General features: G+C 39.4%; 4 protein-coding genes across 6 annotated transcripts; 2 read left to right on the top strand and 2 right to left on the bottom strand.

The window, feature by feature from the left end:
* Positions 1-517: 517 nt before the first annotated feature.
* Positions 518-5,612, top strand: LOC103995875 (RNA polymerase II transcriptional coactivator KIWI). The gene is made up of 4 exons (XM_009416600.3): positions 518-727; positions 830-935; positions 4,974-4,996; positions 5,313-5,612. Exons 1-4 carry the CDS (start codon positions 599-601, stop codon positions 5,370-5,372), a joined length of 318 nt encoding a protein of 105 aa, XP_009414875.1. The 5' UTR covers positions 518-598; the 3' UTR covers positions 5,373-5,612.
* Positions 5,613-7,320: 1,708 nt separating this feature from the next.
* LOC103995874 (uncharacterized) lies at positions 7,321-11,295 on the top strand. Of its 2 annotated transcripts, none has more exons than XM_009416598.3 (8): positions 7,321-7,523; positions 7,726-7,838; positions 8,680-8,751; positions 10,049-10,084; positions 10,241-10,286; positions 10,488-10,575; positions 10,727-10,784; positions 11,011-11,295. In XM_009416598.3, exons 1-8 carry the CDS (start codon positions 7,445-7,447, stop codon positions 11,059-11,061), a joined length of 543 nt encoding a protein of 180 aa, XP_009414873.2. In that variant the 5' UTR covers positions 7,321-7,444; the 3' UTR covers positions 11,062-11,295. The 2 variants fall into 2 exon arrangements, with proteins under 2 accessions (XP_009414873.2, XP_009414874.2); XM_009416599.3 differs by having other exon boundaries at positions 7,340-7,494.
* A 475-nt stretch (positions 11,296-11,770) lies between these two features.
* Positions 11,771-15,303, bottom strand: LOC135620136 (BTB/POZ domain-containing protein At1g03010-like). Of its 2 annotated transcripts, XM_065122834.1 has the most exons (4): positions 14,938-15,302; positions 14,068-14,134; positions 12,588-13,784; positions 11,771-12,489 (listed from the first exon to the last, which is right to left on the bottom strand). In XM_065122834.1, the coding sequence occupies exons 1-4, from the start codon at positions 15,033-15,035 to the stop codon at positions 11,947-11,949; spliced, it is 1,905 nt and encodes a 634-aa protein (XP_064978906.1). In that variant the 5' UTR covers positions 15,036-15,302; the 3' UTR covers positions 11,771-11,946. The 2 variants fall into 2 exon arrangements, with proteins under 2 accessions (XP_064978906.1, XP_064978907.1); XM_065122835.1 differs by lacking the exon at positions 14,068-14,134 and having other exon boundaries at positions 14,938-15,303.
* A 4,450-nt stretch (positions 15,304-19,753) lies between these two features.
* On the bottom strand, positions 19,754-21,154 carry LOC103995872 (ethylene-responsive transcription factor FZP). Its single transcript, XM_009416594.3, has one exon. The coding sequence runs from the start codon at positions 21,074-21,076 to the stop codon at positions 19,991-19,993; it is 1,086 nt and encodes a 361-aa protein (XP_009414869.1). The 5' UTR covers positions 21,077-21,154; the 3' UTR covers positions 19,754-19,990.
* Positions 21,155-25,085: the final 3,931 nt, after the last annotated feature.

A 25,085-nucleotide genomic window follows, 5' to 3' on the forward strand; every position in this document is an offset into this window, starting at 1 on the left:
GTGGATTGTAGAATCACACAGTTGAGAATTCTTGGGATTTGATGTTTATATTGGGACCATGCACAGTGAGTCCTTTATGAATCATTTAGTAAGCTGAATTAAATTAAATATGCTATTGGCTGCTCTCAAGTAATTAATTAGAAGTTAATTGAAAGGATTATGACAATAAATTGGCACAAGAAAGTAAGAAATAAATTTTAGGTGTCACAATATTCAGCCTTTATTATTTTTTGTGTAAATAATAAAATGTTGGAGTGGTATGAAAATGCTAATTTTAACTACAAATTAAATTTTTTGGGTTGTTGTGTTGTTCAATGATTACATATAGGTGGTTTGAATAAGTTTGAAATAATACTTATCTGACCAAAATAATAATTTCATATTGAATATGTTTACTTTAACACATCCCATCTGAGTTCCCTTTAGAGGTGGTTTCGGATGCGGGTTTCTCAATATCCAGTCCATACCCGATCCGACTTGATCGAGAATGACATAATTGGGAGACCTTTCTCGGTATGGAAGAAGTATCGTTGGGGCGCGGCTTTTGTTCGAAGCCCATCGAGGAAGGAGCGGTAGCGAGCGCGCAGGAGTAGGAGAGATGTGGAAGAAGGGGTGGAAGAGGAAGAACGAGGAGGGGGCCGGAGGCGATGGTGCTGCTCCCTCCAGGAAGTTCGCCAAGAAGGATTCGGATGATGATGGCGGAGACGATGGCATCGTCGTCTGTCAGGTTTGGACCGCGCACAAACCCTAGATTTATCTTCTTTTATTTTTCTAGTCTTGGGGTATCGCGATGTCGTGGATTTGCTTACGTGTGTTGTTCGTGTGGTAGATATCGAAGAACCGGAGGGTTTCGGTACGGCTGTGGCAGGGTAAGGTCGTGGTTGACATCAGAGAGTTCTATGTCAAAGATGGCAAGGAACTGCCGGGGAAGAAAGGTCCTTTCGTATTCTCTATCTCTTTCTTTCGGCCTCCTTCAGGCTATCGTTTTATGTTGTGCCATTTGACGAGGGAAAGCATTGCCTATATTGCATCGAGTCATATCGATTTGGTGGTTGTTATTGTGCAATATGTGTCCCTTTTTCATAAGTAAGATGCACTGTGCTTACTGTTGTTGGAGTGGAAGTTGGACCACCATGGAAGCTTATCGGGAGGGTGGAACAATGGGCGCGTGATCATGTTAGCCTACTATCTCGATAGGGTTTGGCATACTAAGAATAGTTTTGGACCAAAAGTTATAGTATATGTTCAGTAGTTTAAGGTACTCAGTTATTATGTTTGTACAAAGCATTGATAAGTGTATGGAGTTTTTTGAATGACATGGAAACAAATTAATTGGTACTTCGTAGCAACGTCTGGAAAGAAGTTAGTTGGGACTGGTTTAAAGATATAAAAAGTAGTTGATTTGGCGGCATGAAAGATTGGAATAATAACTTCATATGTTGCATTAGGATGGAAGAAGTTGGGTGGTGTAGAATAAAGACATAATTCTATGAGCTGTGAGGTGCCAATAAACTTTGAAGATTGGAATGTTATAAAGTAGAAAGTTTTTAGATATATCTCTTGCCATTTAATTCAATAAATATAAGGCAATAGAATGTGAGCTTAGTGCTAGTTTTGACGAAGCCTTCCAGGTACTTATCATTGTTATTGTGAGGCTTGATGGAGACATTCTATCATTTTCACATTTCAATTTAACCAAACTAGTGCTAATTATTGTTTCAGGAGTCGAAGCCCTTTCATGTAGTAAACTTTCAAGCTTGTGATAATGAGCAAAGAGAAATTACCATAAAAGATTTCTATAGTTATGAAATTTTCACCGATGTGAAATTCAGATTTCTGTGGTGCCAAAATTGTTCCTGTTGTGAAATCCGGGATCTTTTTTATACATGATGAATCTGATTGATATGTCATTTAGATAGAAGCGAGAAGAAACTTGGATAAAGTTTATCTGAATCCAAAGCTTTCCTCCAAGAGGGTATGGTTCTCTGATAGTTCCTGAAACAATTTCTTTGGAAATTGGAACTATTCCAGGTTCGTGATATATTAGTGTATATGCTACATTCGAAGTGGCTCTATATTTTCATAGATTTATGGGCATTAATCAACATTTGGAGTGTTTCATTAACTATAACTCTGGGGAAGTAGAATTATCAAGCATTAATGGAATAGGATTATTAAGTTGATGTATACAATAGGAACTTGATTCTTTGAATAAATGTGATTTATATCATGCACGATTGATCAAATCCTAGTGATTCTATGTTTTATACTTTTTATTATTTGCAATCAAAGCTAATGTCTTGAAGTTTGGACTTCTCATTTGCCACCAATTGCATTTCAATTTTCAGTTTTATAACCTGTAAGATGCATCATGCAGTACTTGCTTTTCTGACTTCTTACGTCTAAGTAATAAGGACTATTTAATAGAGGATCAGCTACAGTAGACAGGATATCTTGGTGATTTTGGAATAATTTATTAGTAATGGAGATTCAATTTTGCTTTGAACAGATACACATTATGGAATGATTTTCAGTGGTTAAGATGCAAGAGATTGCTTGCAATTCGTGACTTTGTCCAATGCACTCATACAATTGTTATCAAGTGTTTTTGTTAGTTAATTTTAGTCTTCTTCAAGTCCAATTTTTTAGTCTTCTATGGCCAACTAAAGAAATATTAGTTAATATAGTTTAAGGTTGATGGAGTCCAATAGCGATATAGTCAACTTAAGCATGTTTATTCTTTAAACAAATTTATCAAGTTGTTTGAACTATGAGTTTAAACTGTGTGATTTGCCTTGGGAAAGGATGTTGAAGTGTTTTCTTTAAGCAATATTAAAACAGATTGCTCTATACTTCTTATTACGTAATTTGATTACAAGTTTTACTTTTTATTTACTTGCCTTTCCTTAATGAACTCTTGATTCAAATTTGCTTTTGCTTGTGTTTGGTAGAATTTGCAATGTGAATCTAACATTTAGAATTCTCTAGCTCATTCTCATAGGAACCTTGAATTTTGTTCCTTGTATATAGGACAGTGAAATTTTTTTTTTCGAGTTTAATTTTTTTTAATAAGTAAAAATATTGTACCTAATATTATCATGAAGGGAATGATAGCTGGGTGAGCAAAGAAGCTTTTGTAGGGTTATGTTAGCCTTTATTTTTTGCCCAAAATATCTGTATATATTGTTAGTAGATGAAGCTATGAAGGTCCTTAGAAATGTTTCAAATGCTGATCACTACCTGCATAAAGTATGAAGTTTTCTAAATATTAAAAAACAATTTAACTGATAGTTGTTGATAGTAAGAAACCAGTTGGAACTAGTTCAAAGATATAAAAATGTGGTGAACTTGTGGGTATGAAACTTGGAAGAGTGACTTCATATGTTACATATATGAAGAAGGAAAAACAGTTTTAAGGAATCGATACACATAAATTTTTGACAATTGGTATTTGTAAAGAGGGAAGGGAGCAATTCATTGCCACTATTGTGAGACTCTGTTAATGTATTCTTGAAAATTCAGGAATATGATGACAGACTTAAATGTTTAAGTTAGATATTGTATTAGTAGTTGAAGATTTTTCATGTGGTAAACTTTATATTTGGTAGAATGAAAAAAAATGCTGATTTAGCACATAAAATTGTAATAGTAATGAACCAATGATGCCATTAACCATTGGAAATCCAACATTTCTGTCAGACATAATTTGTGTTATTGGCTTATCTCATCTGAAAAGAAATGAAAAGTAACTTGGATTAGATTCATTTTACTTTGAAGCTGCTTTCTGAGAGGGTATTGGTCTTTGGTAGATCCTGTGACAATGTCTTAGGAAGCTGGGCCCATTACAGAGTACTTGTTTGTGCAATTGAATGTCACTAGTGTATATCTGAATGCAGTTTTAATGAAGCTCATAATATTATTGTCATGACAAGATGTAGGATATTTCATCTAATAAATTTGTGGGATAGAATTATCTAACCCTCACAGAGTTAGATTATTCAGTTAATGTATACACACTAGAAAATCAATTCTTTGTGTAAATGTGATTTGGTATGCAAATGGAAAATCCTATTGTCATAGCTTATATGTGCCTGAATGACTCCGATGTTGATATTTCATTTAGTGGAGATACTTATACATACATTTATGTTATTAGAGTCTGGGCTTTTCATTTGCCTGTCATTGGTTTCCAACTTGTAGCATTATAAGGTTGAAGACCTTGAATCATTGAAGTTAAACACTTCTTAGTAGTTAGGATTATTAAGCAATACATTGCACAACAGTGATAGTAACATCTTGAAGACACACTTAGAATGTGACTGTTGTGTCTTATAGTATTTAATTAACAGTTCAGATACAAATTTGTTTTTGATGAAGGCGTGTTGCAAAACAAAATCTTGTGGTAGTTTGCCTACAAATTTCGAATGTATTTTATCAAAGGTTTGCATGTGCATATATCATTATACCGGTCATGTTTTTGTGTTAATAAATTGTAGTTTCTTCAAGTCTAATTTTTTAACATTGTTTTTCTGTGTAATTGATGCTGGTTTCTGAATAAATATTTTTATATAGCAAACTAAACATATTAGATAATATGTACTTAAGTTTAGCAGAGTGTAATTAAGGCATAATTGGCATTAGAACAATAACAATAACAATAACAAACGTTGTCCCAACAATTTTGGATCAGCAGGTATGGTCAAAGTTGAGCCTCCCTAAACCCAGGAGCCTTATGCAGTGAACTGTCATTTTTCTATATATATTCAACTCCTGTCATCATTATTTTCAAGACAAATGTTTAAAATGTTTAAACTACAACACTAGCATGTCATGTTGTTTTTTTACCTTAGCATTTGAACATAGCAATATTATGTTTCTTTGAGCATATTTTGTATAAACTTGTGGAATTCTTCAACTGTTAAGTCTATCATATGGCTTTTCACTAATTATAGCTATATGCTTTCGCCCTTCAGGTATATCACTTCCAATGGATCAGGTATGTGTATACATATCTTCTTTAGTTTTGTTCTGAGCTCTTGTTACTTATGCAAACCATCCCATTTACTGCTGATTGCCTCAAACCCAAGGAATACAATAACATGAGATGAAACTTAATCTGAATCCACCAGTGCTATTTTTGCTACATCTATGCATGAATTTGGAGGACAGCAGTCTGCCCCTGTTTATTGTCAAAAGACAAGAAAAGAGTTCAAACAAGCTTGATAGGATTATTAACAATATGATAAAATGATAATTAATTACATTATGTGTTCTCTTGTCAAGTTGATCCATTATTCTCTTGTTCTGTGTAGTGGAAAGTTATGCTGGACCACATCGACGAAATTGATGAGGCAGTAAAGGAGAATTCATAGTTTCCAACAGACCAAGAACTTGGAAGGAATTGGATCAGCTGTGTTTTGGCTTGGAGTAGTGGTCTGTCTTTATGGCTGGCGTGGATATACTCTTCAGCAATGTTGTGTGGCTAACAATGTGACTTCTATGTTATGTTTTAGATTGGACTGTGTGCCTTGCTTTTCCGTAGATCATGCTAATATATCCATCAGGATCATCTGGTAGTATGAGAAGCAGTTATCCTTACACTCTTGGTGAAATTCCTGCGTTTCATCTGTTGTCATTGACTTCATAATTTGCTGGGCTTTGGGTTGCCAAAGCTTCTGAACTTGTGGAATCATTAATGGACTTGCATTCTTTGTCAACCAACGTGGATCAACATTTTCTGGCTGGTTGCGGCAGCAGATACATCTTTTTTACTTGGTAGACAATTATCGAATTAAAAGTCCGGGTAAGAGCATCGAGCTAACTAATTATAGATTGTCCTATCTAGTTAGTTATTTTTAGATGTTTATATTTTAAAAAACTATATTAGTATTCTTATAATTATGAAAATAGAATATTTAGGTTTATTTATTCAAACGGTATCAATTTTATTGACAAAAATATAAAAATAAAAAATAAAAAATAATTTTAATATTTAGTGGTAGACTCAATGGTGGTGGATGGTGATGTCGCGCTTAGCTCATGTGTTTCAAATCTTCAACGTTGGTCCTCTCCATTCGTTGTCATGATCGGGCCACCAAATCTCTCTGTTGCAGTTAACGACTCTTGGGTGGTTAACAGTTGACGGGTGTCGATGTGGACTCTACCAGCTACGATAACGTTAGGCAAATTCCAACCTCAACTCGAAGTTGGGGTCGTTAGAGCTCCTATCACTCTTATCGCTGCCACAATCATCGTTGTAGTTGGTGGAGTCCAAGTCGGTGCTCGTAAGCTATCAACCCCCGACACCCACATATGTAACCAATTTTAATGAGTTAAGCCTAGCTATAGTTAAGCGCTTTCATGGCGATGAGGCCCTCACCGTTCGCTATGAGACTGAGCGTTGTGGTATGCCTAAGAGCCACTAGTCGTGATAGGAGATTTTTAAGCCTAGCCATAGTTAAACGCTTTCATGGCGATGAGGCCCTTACCGTTCGCTATGAGGCTAAGCGTTGTGGTATGCCTAAGAGCCACTAGTCATGATAGGAGATTTTTAAGCCTAGCCATAGTTAAGCGCTTTCATGGCGATGAGGTCCTCACCGTTCGCTATGAGGCTAAGCGTTGTGGTATGCTTGGGAGCCACTAGTCGTGATAGGAGATTTAGCGATCAACTGACGAGCACGATGCAGACTTGGAGGAGGCTAATGCTAGGGATTTTGAGCATATAGCGCTACTGATTTGGAGCATATGAGTTGGGAGTGACGTCGACATCCATCACGACCGACTCCATCATCGAACGTTAAAATTATCTTTTTACCCTTTATTTTCATATTTCATCGATAAAATTGACGTTATTAGAGTAAATAAACCTAAATATTTCACTTTCACTATAACTATGTCAATATAATTTTTTAAAGTTTTTAAAGTATAAGAACTGATATACGAAAGACAACTAACTATACGAAATAATACTTGGCCCAACAGTAGTTTAATATAATATTTATGGAAGAAAATTATTAAAATAATATAAATATTTCTTAGCTGGCTTTGACTGCTAATGTAAATATAGGATTTGCTATTTCTATTGTTAGGATTTGTTAATGATATGATCAGGTGTCGGTTATTAAAAAATATTAATTAATAATCGAGAATCCGATTTTTCATGAGTTTATATATATATATATATATTGATTTAATTCAGTTATTGATAACCATTATGAATGGTGGTTTAAATAACCCCCTTTTGAATAACCATTATTAATTCAATTTTTTAAAATAACGCCCTTTGGACACAAGTATTTCAATCGGCAATTGATACACGTAACCCCCCTTCTGATGCATGTATCGACCTCGACTTCGCTAACGGCGCAAATAAAGGGTCCTTCCGGCTGCCGGCGACGCCAGCGTAAGCGGAGATCACGTGAAGAGAGCAACAGCGACCAAGAAAATGGGGTGGGTTGCCGACAGCTTGGATTCCATCCGATCTACTCAGATCAGGCACGTACTCACCCAGATCGTCAGCCTCGGTTCGTTTTCCCCCGTCGTATAATCTCACCCTTAGGGTATTTCTTTCTCTCCAAGATTGGGAGATGACGCTGTTGAATAACGGTTTTCCTGTTCTCTTTGATTTTCTTGTCTTCTCTACCGAACCCTTGTGTAGCCTTGGAGCACGAACTGGAATCATTTAAATCCTCTTGTTGATGCTGTAATTGGGGTTATTTGTCGCAGGTATGATCGTGACCTCGGCCCTCATCGTATGGAAAGGCTTGACGTGTGTGACGGGAAGCGAATCGCCTGTCGTTGTCGTTCTGTCGGGAAGTATGGAGCCTGGATTCAAGAGGGTGAGATCCTTTGGGTACCCGTTTCTTTTAATTGAATGTATTTTTGACGCAGAACAGTTGGCATGTTTGGTTTAGAAATTGTTGCTATTATGAAATGTTTGTATATTTGTTAGTACTATAACAGATAGTTGAATATATCACGAAAGATAGTTGGGGCGGGAAAAAGGGTGAATGATATAGATGTAGAAATTGATGTTCAAAGAAGGAGACAGCATACGGGGCCATCCTTCACTCAAAAAGAACCTTCCCTTGGCTCGAAGGGTTATTACAATGAAAAGCTGACCAGTTGTTCATTTTATTTTCGCTGTATGTACTGCTTACTTTCTCCCCATATTATATGTCATAACTTTTGGCCTTCAAAGCAATGTTCTTCAAAGATTGTTCTACGAAGAAACATGGCACCCATATTTTTTTTAAAAAAAAGAAGGTTATATGAACTTCCAGTAAAATATTTTAACACTAAAACCCTTCATGTGATTTGATTTTGTGAGATTCCAGCTTTCTTTTGTTCCTTATGCACCATGATCTGTGAACCACTTCTTGCTTAGCTTGCCCTTTTCTGACTTTGGTTTGGTTTAGAATAATGTATTCTTGGGCACTGTTCTAGGTTTGTAGAACATGGTTTTGATTTTAAAATTTGTTTTAGGGTATCCATTAGTTGATATTGCAGCACACTTAATTGACATCTTCATTCCACGATGTTCTCATTTATGTTAAATATTATTTTATATTTTTTATCTGTTTAAATACAAAAAAAATCTCTTAGGCATCTATGCTGAAGTATGTTTTTTAAACTTCCAGAGGTTTATTATGCTATGAAACTGTTTTCTTATTGTTGCAGGGAGACATTCTGTTCCTGCAGATGAATAAGGATCCTATTCGAGTTGGAGAAATAGTTGTATTCAATGTTGATGTAAGTACAATTGTGACTGTGGACACTACCATAAACTTCTGTTTATTATGTTTTGGTACCAACTCCCCTCCATGTCTATCATCTTGTGGTTTTTTTATTGGCAAAATTATTTACTAGTTTAAAGTTTGTATCTGACTTTTAGTGCCTCTCGTTTATGCTAATTATTGATCTGTGTTTAGGCTTTAGCAACGTAACATGCTGTTTCAGTGTTAAGTTCTTCCCCTTCATTATGGAAAAAAGAGCTACACCGTTTTTCTTCTCCCAAGCTCTTCCCTTTTCACTAAACCAGAAAATTGCCTGAAATTTTGTTGTATGTTCAGTTTTCAGTTTGTTTTCTTATTCTAAAGATTATTTGCTGCCGCTGCCATATAACATATGTTCTTTCTACTAGTAATTTGACTAAAAGATAAGATGCTTGGCGAATATTTTGGGACAATCGATTATATTCTTATTTCTACATTCTCTACGGCCATCATGAGTTCATTGCAACTAATAAGATCCATTCTAATATCTTATTAACATTTAGTTTTTCGATAAACTCAAAGACATGGTTAAATTAGTAAATTTTGTATTGTGGGTCTAACAAGCTCTTTTCTCCCTTGAGTTTGACAATGAGTTAATTGCATGCAAATGCGGTCATAAAGATGCTTTATGAAACTAGTTACTGATAGTTGGCGGCAGAGCTAAATAGGCAAGCGAAGAAGAGAGACAGATTAATAGAGGGAAAGACAATTAGGCATTAGACCCCAGAATACTTAATTATGTCAAATGATCATAATGAGACACTCATAGAATCCTTAAACTTGCTCCTACCTATCTGTTAATACATGACTGAAGAGTGTAACCGATATGACTCTTCTTTAAGATTACAAAGAAATAATAAAAAACAATTATTACAGTGTTCAACCTCTATTTTGGAGATAAATGTAACATATTGGTTGCCTGATCAGACATGTAATTCCAAGGTACGAGGATAAGGAAATAAACAGTAGAATCAGATTGATGAGTGCTAAATTTTGTAATCAGTTGTTATATGCACGCTCTTCACCTGGATCACCATTGTGCTTGATTTGATTTTGTGTTGATAAAATCTATATGGAGATACTTCTGTTATTTCGATTTTTAAATAGAGTTTCCTACATAGTTCTACAAATCTTGTCGCTCATTTATATATGTCAAATACTTGTGCAACTAGTGACACTTTGACAATTCATGCTGATAATTTCACAGGCCTACTCATATATTTTTTGCAATTTACTAATATTGATTTGTGAAATTCTATTATCTAATTTTGCAGGGACGTGATATTCCAATTGTTCATCGTGTAATTAAGGTGTGCTTTTATCCTGTGCTAATATTGTCACTTTCTTCTATGATCATGAAGTTTTCATATGCTTGAGCCCATGTTTTGTGTGTTTCAAATAGGATTCCGGTTCTATTTCTCAGGTTTGAATTTTCTTATCTTTTTTTATTTTTTATATATACCCAGGTCCATGAGCGGCACAATACTGGAGAAATTCAGATTCTTACAAAAGGTAAAATCTAAATTTCTCTGGGTAATAAAGGATGCTTAACCTTTGAACTAACATATGTAATATGTAGCCTTGTGTATCTTCAACTTGCAAGATTCCAAATTACATTAATTCCTGTATTTGTTTTCCACCTTGTTCGTCTCCTTCAATGGCATGGTATGGTGAGAGGTTACAGTTCTAATAATTTTCTGATCTAATACTCAGGGGATAATAATGGTGAAGATGATCGAGTTCTGTATGCTCACGGTCAGCTCTGGCTCGAGCAGCACCACATCATGGGGCGGGCTGTAGGGTGAGACCAATTTTACTCAGCTTAAGATTTGCATCCTCCTTCTAGATTTCTTTGGCACAACTGTGCTTCAACCATCAGCATTAGCCCATTTTGTTAATCATCAGCAGCAGTCTTGTCTCAATGAATGACATTTACATCTTAATCGTAACAGGTTTTTACCATATGTTGGCTGGGTTACAATCATCATGACTGAGAAGCCAATTTTTAAGGTATGTTTTCTACCAAATAGCTGTCATTCAGATATTGTGAAAATCTTGCACTTCAGTATTAAGGGATGACAAACATAGATATAGTGGCTGCTCTCCTATTTAGATTTTTTTTTTGCCTTGCAGCAAAAATAAAATCTATATTTCTTGCAGACCAAAGCTTTGTCAGATGAATAAATATCAAATTTAGATTGTGTATACCATGATTTCTTCATTTTGTTTCTTGCAGTACTTGGTGATTGGTGCTTTGGGATTACTCATTATAACCTCAAAGGAGTAGGAACTGTTTGTTGCAGTTGCATATGAGTCTAACCATAACTTGCTTCTCATAACATTTCATATATTCAACCTGGCGATTACTAGGACGGACTTTGACGTCTTCATGTGTGAGAAAAGGAGTATTAGTTCAAATTGTTTGTATGCACAAAAACTAATATATGGCTTTCCTGTACTGCTAGAATAGTTGGCATTACAATTTCTCTCACTCCTTTATTGATATTTTTATTTTTCTCTCTTTTCCTGCCACATTTGAGCAACTCTCACAATTGCTGACAGTTAGCTTTAGCAAAGTATAATCCATAACGTAATCTTTATTTATTTAAAGCTTTATTTATGCATTAAATCCCATATGTGGAGGGAACATCATTGTTCACATTATTCATCAAGGTGATTTTAAAGGTGTTATTAGATGGATTATCGAATCTCCCATGGCATCCCAGATGGGCTTGCTTATAGTAGCCATTTGGGAAAGCCAAGGTTTGATTCTCAAATAGGATTTTGCTGAGCCTTGGATGATGTAGAATGGCATATGATTGTACTGTCGCCAAGTAATGTTGTCCTGCTTCATGGTCTTCCTGGTGGAAGTGCTGATTGCATCTATCTTATTCGTTCCTTGGGATCACAGAGCTTGTTCTTCTTATGATTTCACTGCTGATTGCACTTCCATTTGAACACTTCCCACGATTAACAAGCTAGTCATAAGTTCCAAATATTCACAACATTCAAACCTTTTTGATCCTTTTCATGCACAGTCTTCATCAGGAAAAGACCGACTGCATTTGATCTTGTAAACCCGAAGGAGACTTGACAGAGGAACAAAATTTATGGAAAACCATTATGCCGAGATCGTCATCGCAAACACGATCGAATATACACACCGCGGGGTTCACCATATGGCTTGGCGCCGCCTCTTCTGAAACAAGAGACGGGCATCGGACGCTGCCTTGGCGCTCAAGGGCTTGACGTCGACCCTCATCCGGAACAGAGCGCTCAGCTTGCTCAAGTTCTTGGTGAAAGATCGGAGTAGTTTGTTGGCAGGGTTGGCGCGCACGAGCTCCTGCTTCATGGAAACATGATCCTTCTCGAGATCAGTCAGCCTTATCCTCATCCTCGCTACCTCCAGCTTCAGCTCCCTGTTCTCTCTTCTCACCGACGCGTAGTTGTCCCTGGGAGAGATGGCGCCGCTCCCCACCCCACTGCCTGATCTCTGAGCGCACTGGCCGATTGCGGAGCCGAAGAAGAACTGGTCATGGCCTCCGTTGATGACGTTCCGCAGCCTGATCTGCTCCAAGTACAGCACTTGCACCGCCATTTGGATGGGCAGCCGTTCGTTCTGTGCTGCGTGGCTGCACGCCTCCTGAGACAGCTTCTGGCAGTCTATGGTTTTGCAGAGGCGGTAGCGCTCCGAATCCTTGATGTTGGGATGAACCTGCGATTTGATCCGATCCGTCATGATGAGAGACGCTTCCACTTCTCTCGCATGATCAGCAATCGAATGGAAGATCAGGAACAGGAATATGTACCTACCTTCAAGAAGATATCCACGGCTCGATATAGACCATCGTTCACAACTCGAGCATGATCCGGGAGTAGCTCCGCAATAGCGATGAACTTGGATGGAGTCAGGTTGGAATCCAGTGCGACCTCGGCGAGGTAACTGTCCAAAAGCTTCGATACTTTGACTATCGCGCTTTGCTTCGGAGATCTCGGGCTATCCAACTCGTAGCAGCCGTCTCTTTCCTCTCTCAAACGACCGCCGTCTTCCTCCTCTTCCTCCAGATTCAGGAAGATGGAGAAGATCCTCGCCACCGACTCCGTGTCGTACAACGAGGATTGGCACCCACCGTGAGCGTTCGCGGCAGGGATCAGTACGTCCTCGAGGATGGCTTGGTCGAGTTGGAGCCCAATTCTTCTCTCCAGATCTGCTCTGCAGATGGTCGACGCCGAGACCATGGTTGCAGTTTTCAGGAGACCTGAAAGAAACGCCATCGGCACGGGGCTCCTCCTTGACTGGCTCGGGAGCAGGGCAACGATGGTTTCTACCACGATCTTTTGCTGCTTCAGCATGTCTGCATCTGAGAAGCCACCTTTAGATGATTGCATGTCTCTCACCGTGAGTCCTTGGAGAGAGCTCTGTGCGTAATTGATCAGGATCTTGCTCACAGTCTCCTGCTTCAGGCCTTTAGATTTCATTGCTGAGAGAGCCCTTTGGAAGAAGTCTAAGCTCAGCACTGCCAGCGACTTCCCCCACCAGTCTTTTGGCGGTTCCACCCCTGACATTGCAGGCTTATGAGGCAAACTGTGGTCGAGTTTGGAGAGGCCTGAGGTTAGCTGCTCTTTGCATACGGTGGTTGCCACCGCTGTGAGGATCCTGTTGATCAGATTGATCTCTTCTGCCACAGGAAGGAGGCTTTCGCAGTGGTGGAGGACGGTGATTGAGTTGACGATGTTGGGGATGACTGCTTCCTTGAGGTAGATCTCTGTTCGGAGTTCCAAGTTCTTCTCTGCAAACTCCTCGGTCATCTCCAGGTAATGTGCTGCACACCGCAGCATGGCAACATTGGATGGGTTGAGCTCTGTGTTGATGCCGTAGCAGAACTTGGCAGCGATTTCGAATGCTTCTGCTCCGCCCGGCGTGCCATGGAGGTTGATGCGCGTCACCTTTGAGTTCTTTGCGTCGGATATGAGCTTTCTGATCCTTCCACTCCGGGAAACAAGAGGGAACTGCAGAGATCGATGGCTATGTGGTGAGCTTTGAACTGCTAAAAGTAAGCATTTCACATTTGTTTATGAAGTGTTTATGCATAGTATCATGATAAAGAACATCGAAGAAAAGGAAGAAATTTGCTAGCTAGCGAAGAGCTAATTTATGAAATGGAACTTTTTATAAATGTTCTGCTGATGTTTTTAATTGTTGTGTTTCTGTTCATGAAAATTGATAGAAACACAACAATTTGACCATAGTCTACCAAAAGATTTAAGTCATTCGAAATCGAGTTATTCTCACCTTGTGCAGTGCAAAGCTTGATGTACCAACTTCAACTGTGAGATCACTAGAAACATCAGAAAGTGGCCTGAAAGGTCAGGTCAGGAAGTTTAAGAGTTAGAACTACACAATGGAAATTTGTTTAGTTAACAGAACAGTCTTCTGCGAGCATGATGTTTGACATGTTTTTTAGGAACAAGATGTAACTAATGCAGTGAAAATTTTCGTTTGATGACAGATAGCATTCCTACTTACATTTTCATTTTTCCTCCTATCTTTTTCACTAGAACTTTATTTCAGACAATACTCATCTACTCAGGTGCATTTCTTAGGTTTAACGCATTGGTGAAAAGTAGTTCCATCTTTTTGTAATGCTAACAGTAGTATGGCATTTATGTTGCTGCCAAAGTTCACTAAATAGCCAGAAGTTGACAGTCGCCAATCCTCTTGTTTCCTTCTCTTCAGCTTTCTTCAGTTTTACCAATTAACACCAGCAATGATAAATATGTACAGCATGCTAGCCAAGCCAATTTGATTTCAAATGTGCAGCAAAAAATTCATATGTATTGCATCTTTTAGACAGAATTATTTTCTTCTCCTGTATTACACTGTGAATTAGCAGAGAGACAGATACGTAAAAGATAACTAATATGCAGAATTTTGCGGCGAACATGCATGAGGCGACATAAAGGTTTATCATGTAAAGTTTAGAAGGGGAGAAGAAAATGTTTGTGATGAAACGTAGAAATTAGATGTCCATCATAAGATTTTTCTTTTTGTCAGATGTCTAGAAGCTCATGAACCAAAGCAAATATGTGGAATACCAATACAACTATCAGTAGAACACTCAAATAGAAATGAATTCATGCATGGTTACAAGAGCACTGTTACCATTCGGTGGCCTGCCGTGTGCTCAAACTGGATCGGAAAATTCGCTTTGCAGGAACAACACTCAGCTGCTTCAGCTCAGTGACAGTGGCCACCCCCATCTCTCTCTGCCTCTGATAACAATGAGGCTGTTCTTGTATGTTCCTAGGCTGCTGTAAGGAAGGAAGGAGAAAGTCCAAGTTTTGGTGGATGTATGAGGAGAGAAGGGAGTGTGAGCTTTATGAGGGTGGAGTGGTGGCAGGGAGAAAAGCCATAGGCTTGATGAGAAGTAAATTTATTTGAACAGTGAGATAGTTGATGATCTGATTTGCACTTTTGGATGACACTTTCAACTACATTGTGCAAAAGGTAGAATTTATAGCAGCATTGTTATAAAAAAGCATAGAATAAACGTATACTGGGATGCATGTCTTTTAGTCAAAACTCTGGAGGTAAAAACCTTTACTCTCTTCTCTGTACACTGAAAGATTCATGATAAAAGATGGTATGCAGATGATTATTTTAGTATGACATGAGCTGGAGTTCTTTTTTCCTTTTTTCCTATCTATTTATCCAAAAATTTGTCTATGTTGGCATTATTGATGCTGCCCTATAGGAAATCCTACCCCAGATAATAAGCTATGCTTGATGCTTTTATCTTAAAATGTCTTTGGTCACTAAAAAACGCTACTGTTCTCTGAAGCTGATCAGAGAAGTTAGAATCATAAGCTTGAATACAGTTTCCAGTAGCAGCAAAACCACCATTTATGATGACAGTAATAAATCTGTGGTCTCAAATTTATTATTTTATTTCCCCAGGAAAGCAAAGGTGCATTTTAACTGTTTGAAGGTAATTAGGTTCTCCTTCAAATGGACAAGAAACGGGTTCTTTACGAGTACCTAGTGACATGAGAAACTGTACAGCAAAAAAGAATGGTAGCCTTTCTGGATTGTAGGGGTCATGAGTTAAACATCTACAGAGTGATCAACATCTGAATGGTTTAGTAATAAGTGCACAAGTTTGGTAGGGTTTTATTTGCAAATGGCTGATTAATAAAGGAGTAGACAGCTGTGCCTTTCTCTTGTCTTTTGGAGTTAAAAGTAATGTTTGAGGTTAGTGGGGTGATTGGATCCATTCATGAAACCTAATTCAATATTAATTGCTTTATGTTGCTGTAGTTTTCAGGACTCTGGTAGGGTGTGCATTGTCTCTTTAAGAAGAAGAAGAAGAGAAAAGAAAAGAACCAGACACAAAAGTGAAAGCCAAGCCAACTGTGAGCAAAAAAAAAACAGGTATATTTTAAAGCAAATTTCCTGGAAAGCTTGGCAGGTTATGATGAAGGTGAACAAGAAATAGTTTAGTGTGAGACACATTATGTGCTTTAGATCTAGCTCTCATTCTACAGCTGCAGTTTTTACTTACCTAAATAATCCCGTTACCCCAAGGAACTTAGATTTGACCATCCAATTGATGTTTGATCTTTTGATCTTTTATTGGTGAGACAGGATCAGAAATTTTCTCTGAACTATTGATTAATTATGAACGGAAGTAATTGGGATAGGGATGGGGAAAAGGAGAAAAAAATTGAGAGTGTGCATTTCTTCTCCATGACATGATGGTAAAGCCAAGAATCATTAGCACAGTTGAAGCTGGTGACCCTCATTATGGCAAATCGAAAAGAAACGACTATGAAATGTCTGGGCCCATAAAAAACCTAATCTTTTTTAGTGACTTCAATTAATCCATATGATTGTGCATCATGTTAAAAGCAGATGGTCCAACCTCTCACATAACCATCATGTTTGTAAAGATGTTCTCTTCCTTGCAGGACTGCAGGAGGTATGCATACACAATTGCTAAGATTTGTACCACCAATCCAACAAAAGGTGACCTGCAATGAGTCATGACAGCTCAATATATTCTCATATACTGGGGTTCTTTTATTATGATAAGTTCACTTGATTTTATGTTGTCTCCTACATAGTTTATATTGGATGAGCATATGAGTGAAATCATGGTAAGGTTCTTCGAGATGATTAGATCAACAGCCTCCATGATCCCTCCTAATTCCTTCCTCTTTTGGCTGGCTATTAATGCTCAGGTTAGCTCATAGTAAAGTAAAGAAGACCATTTACTTTGAGATCCAGGCTTTCAGCACAAGAGGCTTTTTAACTGCTGCCTAACTCTGTTGCAAGTCTTGGGAGTCTTGAGCCACTGAATCATGATCATGAACTTCAAAATTTCTGGAAGCTACCTTAGTCTCTAAAGCTGGTTAATCAGAACTTTTGCTTGGAGAATGTAATTGTAAAGGTATGGTCTCTGTAAGATATGCATCATCTGACACTTTTTACTGGCATTTTATAGTTCTAACAGATGATTGTGGAGCTAATGAACATGAAGTGAATGAACTGGAAAGAAAGGGGAGAAAAGTAGCTGGTTCTACTTTAGAGCAAAGGGTTATGGAAAATAGTAGTTAAAAAATGAAAGCTCATGAGGGGATAAAGATGCAGACTTAGAATTGGATCAGAACACCCAATGGGTGAACTCTCAAATACTTCACAGGGTACTCAAAAGACTGGATGCAGAGCACAATGAAACAGATCAAATTGATTGTTATGGTGTGTCAGATGGACATGATAAGCACTTTGCCCTGCGGAAAAGGAACGATCAGCAGCTGATGATGGGGTTGGGACTTGCACTGTGCATAGCATGAGAGAAGTTGCACAATGTAAAGGAATCTCTGGTCTTCTTGTATGGTAACCATTATAGTGAACAGCAATCCTACTTGAGTGAGTCAGAAGGCTGAGTGCTGGCAGAAAGAAATGTTCAGGTAATGTCAAACTTAGCTGCAGACTCAGTAAAACTTCAAAGCTGTGTGTTCTAGTTTCCTTGCTTTGATTCTTGTAGAGTAATTTAGTACCTATATGTTTTCGAGACTGATTTATCTCATCATTTTTTGAAGCTTTGATTCTTGAAGATTAGAAACATCTTTTGGAGTTTGATCAAGAAGTTTAGAAATGACAAGTGGTAAGATGTTTGTTACTCTCATCAAACTTGACTATCTACCCAAATCCAAAACCAATCTCAAGTTAAAATATTTCCAATTGAATTTATCTCATTGATCTGGATTTATATATATATATATATATATATATATATATATATATATATATATATATATATATATATGTATATCAGATTTAATATCAATTTAATCCAAAAACTTAAATTTATCTGATTGTATATGTAAATCGACTTTCTTAATTTTTGCGAATGTGAAATTATATTGTCAGTCCAACTTCACTCTTCATCTCTTAATATTTCCTAACTTATAATGCAATGAAATTGGAATTTAAGTAGGGAAAACGGAGCACAGACCTATGGGTGCATTAACCGATAGATTAATGTGATGGACTAATTTGTAGCTGATAGATTTGTTCGTCTACATGCCTTACATCAAATTAGCTTCTGATTAATCAATATAATGTAGCATTAACTGTTTACTCCATATCATAAGCTCTTTGCAGAATAGTTCAGAGACACCGGTGCAAATGGAGGCTGATAAGGCATATTTGATTCCATCCATAAATCTATTTTCTTCCCGATAAGAATTTTAGTTGTTACTGTTCATATGTTATGGTATGAATATAATGTACCAATTTGTTATGTATGGATGATGAGATTCCATTGATACAAAGCCAATAGATTTATTGAAATTGAACTTACGATACCAGATCAAATGTGTCGGTATATATGGATTCAAAAGTCCAACAAAATAAATATACCCGATAATAAAGAGGTCTAACTAATAATAAAATTAAATGAATTTGTAAGGTATTATTGTATCATAGATTTGGTGCAACACAAATGTAATTGACTCCGAGATAAACATGTTGTGTGTCGATCATGAGAACAATGATCCAAAGAATCTATCGTAAAATAAAAGATAAACACTTGTTAGAAATGCTCTTTGCTGCATCTTACAAGGTTCGACACTCCCAGAATAGATCAAGTAAGTGTTTGACCAAGATTCGACTAGAACACATACAAAGAAGAATGCCTCGTACCTATATGTTTTTGAGATAGTATAATATCATTGTTTTATGAGATAGTGTATGTGGAGAATCTAATTACTCTCATTTAGATCGTGCACCTTTGTGCAGCCAAAGCCCATTCTACCAGGTTTCCCCAACATCATGCATGCATGTGTCTTGCTCCTGCATCTTCGTCTTCATGGATAAGGACTTACTCAACCCAAATAACATCCCAGTGTGTCCACCAAAGAGGTAGGCATTTATATATATGTAGAACCATTTTAATGAACAGAAATAAAATAAACTACAGTGGCATGAAACCAACACAGTCATTGCTTTGTACCACAAGAGCTGGCAAGTTATGTGCATCATTTGCAGATACCTCTGACTAAATTGTGAAGGAGCTTTGCATCTGCAGGTTTGTGTTTCAACACACAGCAGTTGTTTAGTGTGGTTTAAGTAGCTGCTAAACCAGTAAAATACTAAGCATGAACTTCTAATCAGACTTTAAATATTCTCATGCATGCGTGCATCGTGATATAGTTTAGGAACACAACCAGCTGATCATGTCTGAGGCATTAATGATCTAAGACTGTACATGATCTTTCCCTTTCTTTTAAGGGTAGGAGAAGGAGCAGTATGTGCAGCAGGGAAAGTACGAATATGAGATTGTCTGTCAGATTAAGTATCTACGCTGATGCCTTTTACCTTCCAAAGACAAAAAATAAAATGCATGCCTTGATAGAAGACCAAATATATATATATATATATATCAGTTAGAACTCCCCATGGAAGCAAAGAGGAAGAATGTTGCACAAGGAAAAGCAGCTAATACATATCATCATTGTTCTTCTTCTAAATAGGTAAAAAAGCCCTTTTGGAGGACTTGACGACTTGCGTGAAACCACAAAGACACGGAGAAAAGGAAGCCCACAGGTGCGTGCGTGTGTGTGCTTTCTGAATCTCCCCTAAAGCCTATGAGTGATGTCTCAGTGAAGAGTGAGAGCGGAATGCTGCATTTGTGTCTCATGGAAATGAGCGCTCAGAAAAGTGGGTAACCTAAGTCGAAAACATCAGTCAGTGAAGACACCGATGGTGAGGTGGAGACGGAGACGGAGACCTGCGGCAGTGAAGCGCCAAGGTTGTCCATATTAATGTCGTTGGCGTCAGGGAATCCGCATGCACTGAGTTCCCACACAGGCTCGTCCATCCAGAACCCCTTGCTCATCTCTGCAAGACAAGGGAAGTCCTCTGAGCTCATCGAACCCACTCCACCACCCAACGGGTCTCCATTCGTTGCACCGCAACTGCTGGTGGATACTTGACACTGCACTTGGTTGGAAGGGGAGAGCACCTGAGCGTTCGACTCACTCGAGCTGCTGTTACCCCTGTTCGCAGAAGAGTGTTTGCGGGAGGACCTGAGGCGGCTCTCTTGGACGATGCTGCTCAAGTAACCCGACCTAGTGTCATCAGAAAATAAGAAGTCATTAGACATGTCCATCTCTGCTGGAGATCCGAATGCGGGCATGTTGGTGGCGTCCCGACTTGATCGGAAGAGAAGGCTGTCGACATCACGGCGACTCGGAGCGGAGATGCTATGGCGATGACTTTGAATCGAGAAGTTGCTGTGGTTGGAAGGTTGTATGGCGGTTGCAGCACCGACGAGCTGGTGAGGCTGGCCGGGAAGCGGTGGCATCGGCTGAGGGATGAAGCTCTGGGAGTGGAAAGGGGTGACGGCGTGAAATGTGGTCAGAGGGGTGTCAGCGTAGACGAAGTTGGTTCGAGCTTGGGTGCCTTTCATGGCGAGGGCTGCCCTGTCGTACGCCATGGCAGCCTCTTGAGCGGTGTCGAACGTTCCTAACCAATGCCTCTCCTTAGTCGTAGGGTCCCTTATCTCGGCGGCATATCTCCCCCAAGGCCTTCTCCTCACGCCGAGGAACCTCCCTGGCTCTGTGGGCTTCCTCCTCCCTCTCCTCTCGCCGGAGGAGGTCCCCGCCACTGGCGACGACGAGGAAGGCGACGACAACGACGATGAATGATAAGGCTTACCTTGGCAGAAGTCCATCATGGGTGGGGTGTATCCTTGAGCTTTTACTGTTGTATTGTCCGAGGCCTTTGAGGAAGACATCAGTGGGAAAAGGTGGATACGAGCAGAAAGGGAGATGGCGGAGTTCAGAGAGGTGTTCGAGGGATGAGAGGGTGTCTCAGCTCGGGGTGGTGTGGGTGGGAGGGAGGTTGGGGGGGGCTTTAAATGAGTGATGTTGGATATGTTGGGAGGGAAAAGGACACTGTAGATGTGATAGGGGTGGGGTGGGGTGGGGATGTCATGGATTCCTGACCCCCATCTTGACAAGCTTAAAATCATTCTCCAAAACCATAAGGATCTTTCGCTTTCTTATCCTTTGTAATTTCCTCTCTCTTGCTTCTTAAAAGCTTAAACTGTTGAGCTCCCAGACAGCACACAGTGGAGTAACCAAGATCGAGCAACTAATCCTCTCAGGTTCTCTCATCCTTGTCTAAACAATCAACTCCATTGTTCTCATCCTAAGTGGTGTGATTAGATTAATGAATCCGAACATGGGTGCATATGTCGTCTACAAGTAGCATAGGATGATCCATGCAGTTTTATGGGATAGTTTATGATGCCCGCCTGCTTTATTTGATTACTCTCTTTTGTTCTTTAGCTCTCCGGGAGGCTTCGTTTAAGATGACAAAGATGAGAAATCTGCGCCGAGTTCAAACCACCACGATCTAACGACTGTGTCGTAGCAGGGCGTAGATGTCTGATAAAGCCAAATCCAAAGCTAGACTTGATAATCTATGGCGGTTGACATATCAATCATCATAAGATTTTGCGTCGTCGTAGGCTCGTGAAGGATCTCTCTCTCTCTCTCTCTCTCTCTCTCTCTCTCTCTCTCTCTCTCTCTCTCTCTCTACATGTTTGAACTTAAACCAATGGTCTCGGTGCATCATCGTTCCTAACACAAAATCTCACATGTGCTTCCGCGTTTTAAGGGTGTTATATATGGATCAAATTGCAGTGGACTTTCTTGTCTGCTCCTTTAAAGTTTGAAATGGAGCAGTTAGAATGGTGTCAAGACATCTCAGGGAAACCTTCAGCTGCATCAAGACATTCTTTCCATGGCATTGTCTTGCTATGTGTGGGCAGTCTCTGGTTTAAGTGACCGTCACATGAAGGAGGATGCTAAGAAGGGCCCCATGCGTCTCCTCCCTTTGACTACCTTAATGCTGCCTTCCCCCCACCCCCCTTTTTCTTCTGTCTGCTTCATGTGATGAGCGAAGTGGAACTGTGCTGATGATATCTTAGTTCCTAATCGAAGATAATCATTTCGGACATTGGTAAGCAACAGAAGCTGAGCTTTCGTGTCTCGCAAAAGCCATTAGGAAAGGAGACGTGAAGACATTTCAGTCAAAAAGAGAGGAAAAGGATCGACATATAGAATGGGAATGTGGGACAGACGAGAGAGCCTGGGAAGTACATGGAGGCAAGAAGTGGAAACAGATGAGTTGTCCCAACATAAAAGAGATTTGATGGAAGAACACCGGACTCGAAATTAAGGCCACTGTCCCTACTCACTGTCTCACTCGCACAACTGTTGCTGGAATCACCAAAAACAAAAAAAAAAAAACACTTCATTTCTTTCCTTGTTTCCCTATCTCAGTCCTGCCACTGTTACAAAAAGTACGCCATGCAGGTGTGTGTGTTGGGTTAGCAAAAGAAGAAGAAGAAGAAGCAACAGCAGCTGCTGCAACAACAGCTCACACCGGAGCTTGCATTAGCATTTTAAATCCCGCATGATACGACACGGTCGGTCTTGGAATCTATGACCATTGACTTCCCCACTCAGGTCTTGAGAACTTTGATGCATATGATGAGCTCTCTCTCCCATTATAGGATAAGAAATCAGCTCCACTCGCAATTACAGTATTACTTTTGAGAATGACCTTTTTGGCCCACTCTTAACCCTGTCGACGGAACAAAGCAGAAGAACACACGCATATTTAGAAAAAGGCATGGTTTGCGGGGAATTTTTTCTGGGATATAATGGTGATAAACACCATGTACATGGCATCGGTAATGGAACGAAGGAGTTTAGCAGTCACAGGAGAGTCAAGCCCATCTAAAAAGGTGTGAGGAAAAGGTGGTCTACAAGTGTTTGATATAATGCAAGGCAAAGGAAGAGAAGGGAAATAGGGTGTGAGTAGGGGGATAACTTGGATGGGTGCAGTAAAAAACACAACAACAACAACAACAACAAAATAGAGGAGGAAAATAGACAACAAGCGGACAGTTCTTCTTCACACCCAAGTGTAGCGGAAATATAAGTGGCACGACACCCAAAACACATATGCTTTTGTCCACAGCATAGGTCGCCCGGGATTTGGGGGATGTCTTTATACTACTTTGACTTTGGGTTCACAACGCGCGGGTGAGGGAGTAGCGTTAGAGAGGGGTGGGAGAACAGTGGCCTTTTTGTGTGGGTGAGCGAGCGAAGACACTAGGCTGTACGTGAGGTGTGGTGTGCTGCTGCTGCTGCTGCGAGTGCACGAGAGAGAGAGAGAGAGAGAGAGGGGTGTGTGCAGTGGGTTTCCGCCGCATGCTGCGAGTGCCGCACAGTGCCACTGTGCCGCACAAGTGACGGAGACAGAAGAAGAAGGAGGAGAAGATGACGATAGTGACGATAGAGAGAAATTGTTACTTTGATTATGATTTCATATGATCATTCAAGATTATCTTGATGGCTTCACTTATCCATTTACATTATATTGTCCACATAATAAGATTCTTGTTCATGATGATTACTTCCAAGTATTATACTTACTGGCTCTAAACTATGTACATACATGTATCATGTGTAAGTACATGTATCGAGTGTACGTGGACCATGACATCCCCATTCCTCTGATCTCAATCCTTTACCTTTGTCCTTGTCATCCTTACTATCTCAATCAAATTCTAATAAGTTGGTCAAAACTATAAAAACCTTGATATTAACATTATTTTTTATCAATGACACATGAAATATTTTTCTCATTAAATCGTAAGTACTTCTTCAGTTCCACATCGGTAAAACATATAAAAGAAATATTCTCTCGTTAAACCAATGTTATATAACATTATCGTTAATATTTCTCTCATTAAACCAAAGTAAATTTGAGTTAAAATGACAATGAAATCATCAACTGTCAATCAAATAATACCCCATGAAGAGACCAAGAACGAACTAAGAACAATAGAGTGACGAAGAAGTTGCACGTCGCCTCCAAAGGCAGTAGTGTTCCCTGTGTACCTAAAACAGTGGCCATTGCAAGTCCACAGGAAAAGATGTACGAGTACAAATATTCTGCTTGTCAACTACTGTTATTTCCATTCCTCACAGCTGAAAAATTCTGTGTCAACAATCTTTTCGATGTGTATATCGAAATTAAGATCATCCACTTCTTACCTAAATCAACAGTGTTCTTAGAGGTGTATCTCACACAACAGTGTTCACTGTTCTACACGTAATATTCTCCCTTCATCTCCTGCATTCTGCGTACTCGAAGTCTCATGCCATCTTCGGAACGTGACTCGTTGAAGGGAAGGAGGAAGGAGAGGGGGAGAACAGTGGCGTGTGTTCACTGTAGCACACTTCAATATTCTCTTGTGATCTTTTGCTGTTCTGAGTACTTGCCGTCGTCTACCATCTCCGAAACATGGCTCACCCGAAGGAAAGGGAACAGTAGCGAGGGAGAGACAGCATTCTCCTACGTTGTATAGGCAGGTAGAGACGAGGAAATCTACATCCTGCAGACTGGACGTACGTACGTACGTACGTACTCTCTCGATCTCCACCGAGGTAGGGAAGCAAGTTCACTTCCGTATCCGTGTTGCGTCTGCCATAGAAACGTAGGAGGAATAATAGATTGCTTTCCACCAAGAGAGAGAGAGAGAGAGAGAGAGAGAGTAGGGAGAGGGGGAGGTGAAGGGAGGAATGGGACATGGTGTGGGAGCAAATGATCTTCCCGTCAAGTCGAGTTTTGGACCGGTGGCTAATGGCTTTTGCATGGCTTGGACCGATGGACTTTGTGCCAGTGTCACCCAATCATGGTGGCTTCTTCCACCAGCCGAATGA

Source organism: Musa acuminata, chromosome BXJ2-8, assembly GCF_036884655.1.
Source record: "Musa acuminata AAA Group cultivar baxijiao chromosome BXJ2-8, Cavendish_Baxijiao_AAA, whole genome shotgun sequence".
NCBI lineage: Eukaryota > Viridiplantae > Streptophyta > Magnoliopsida > Zingiberales > Musaceae > Musa > Musa acuminata.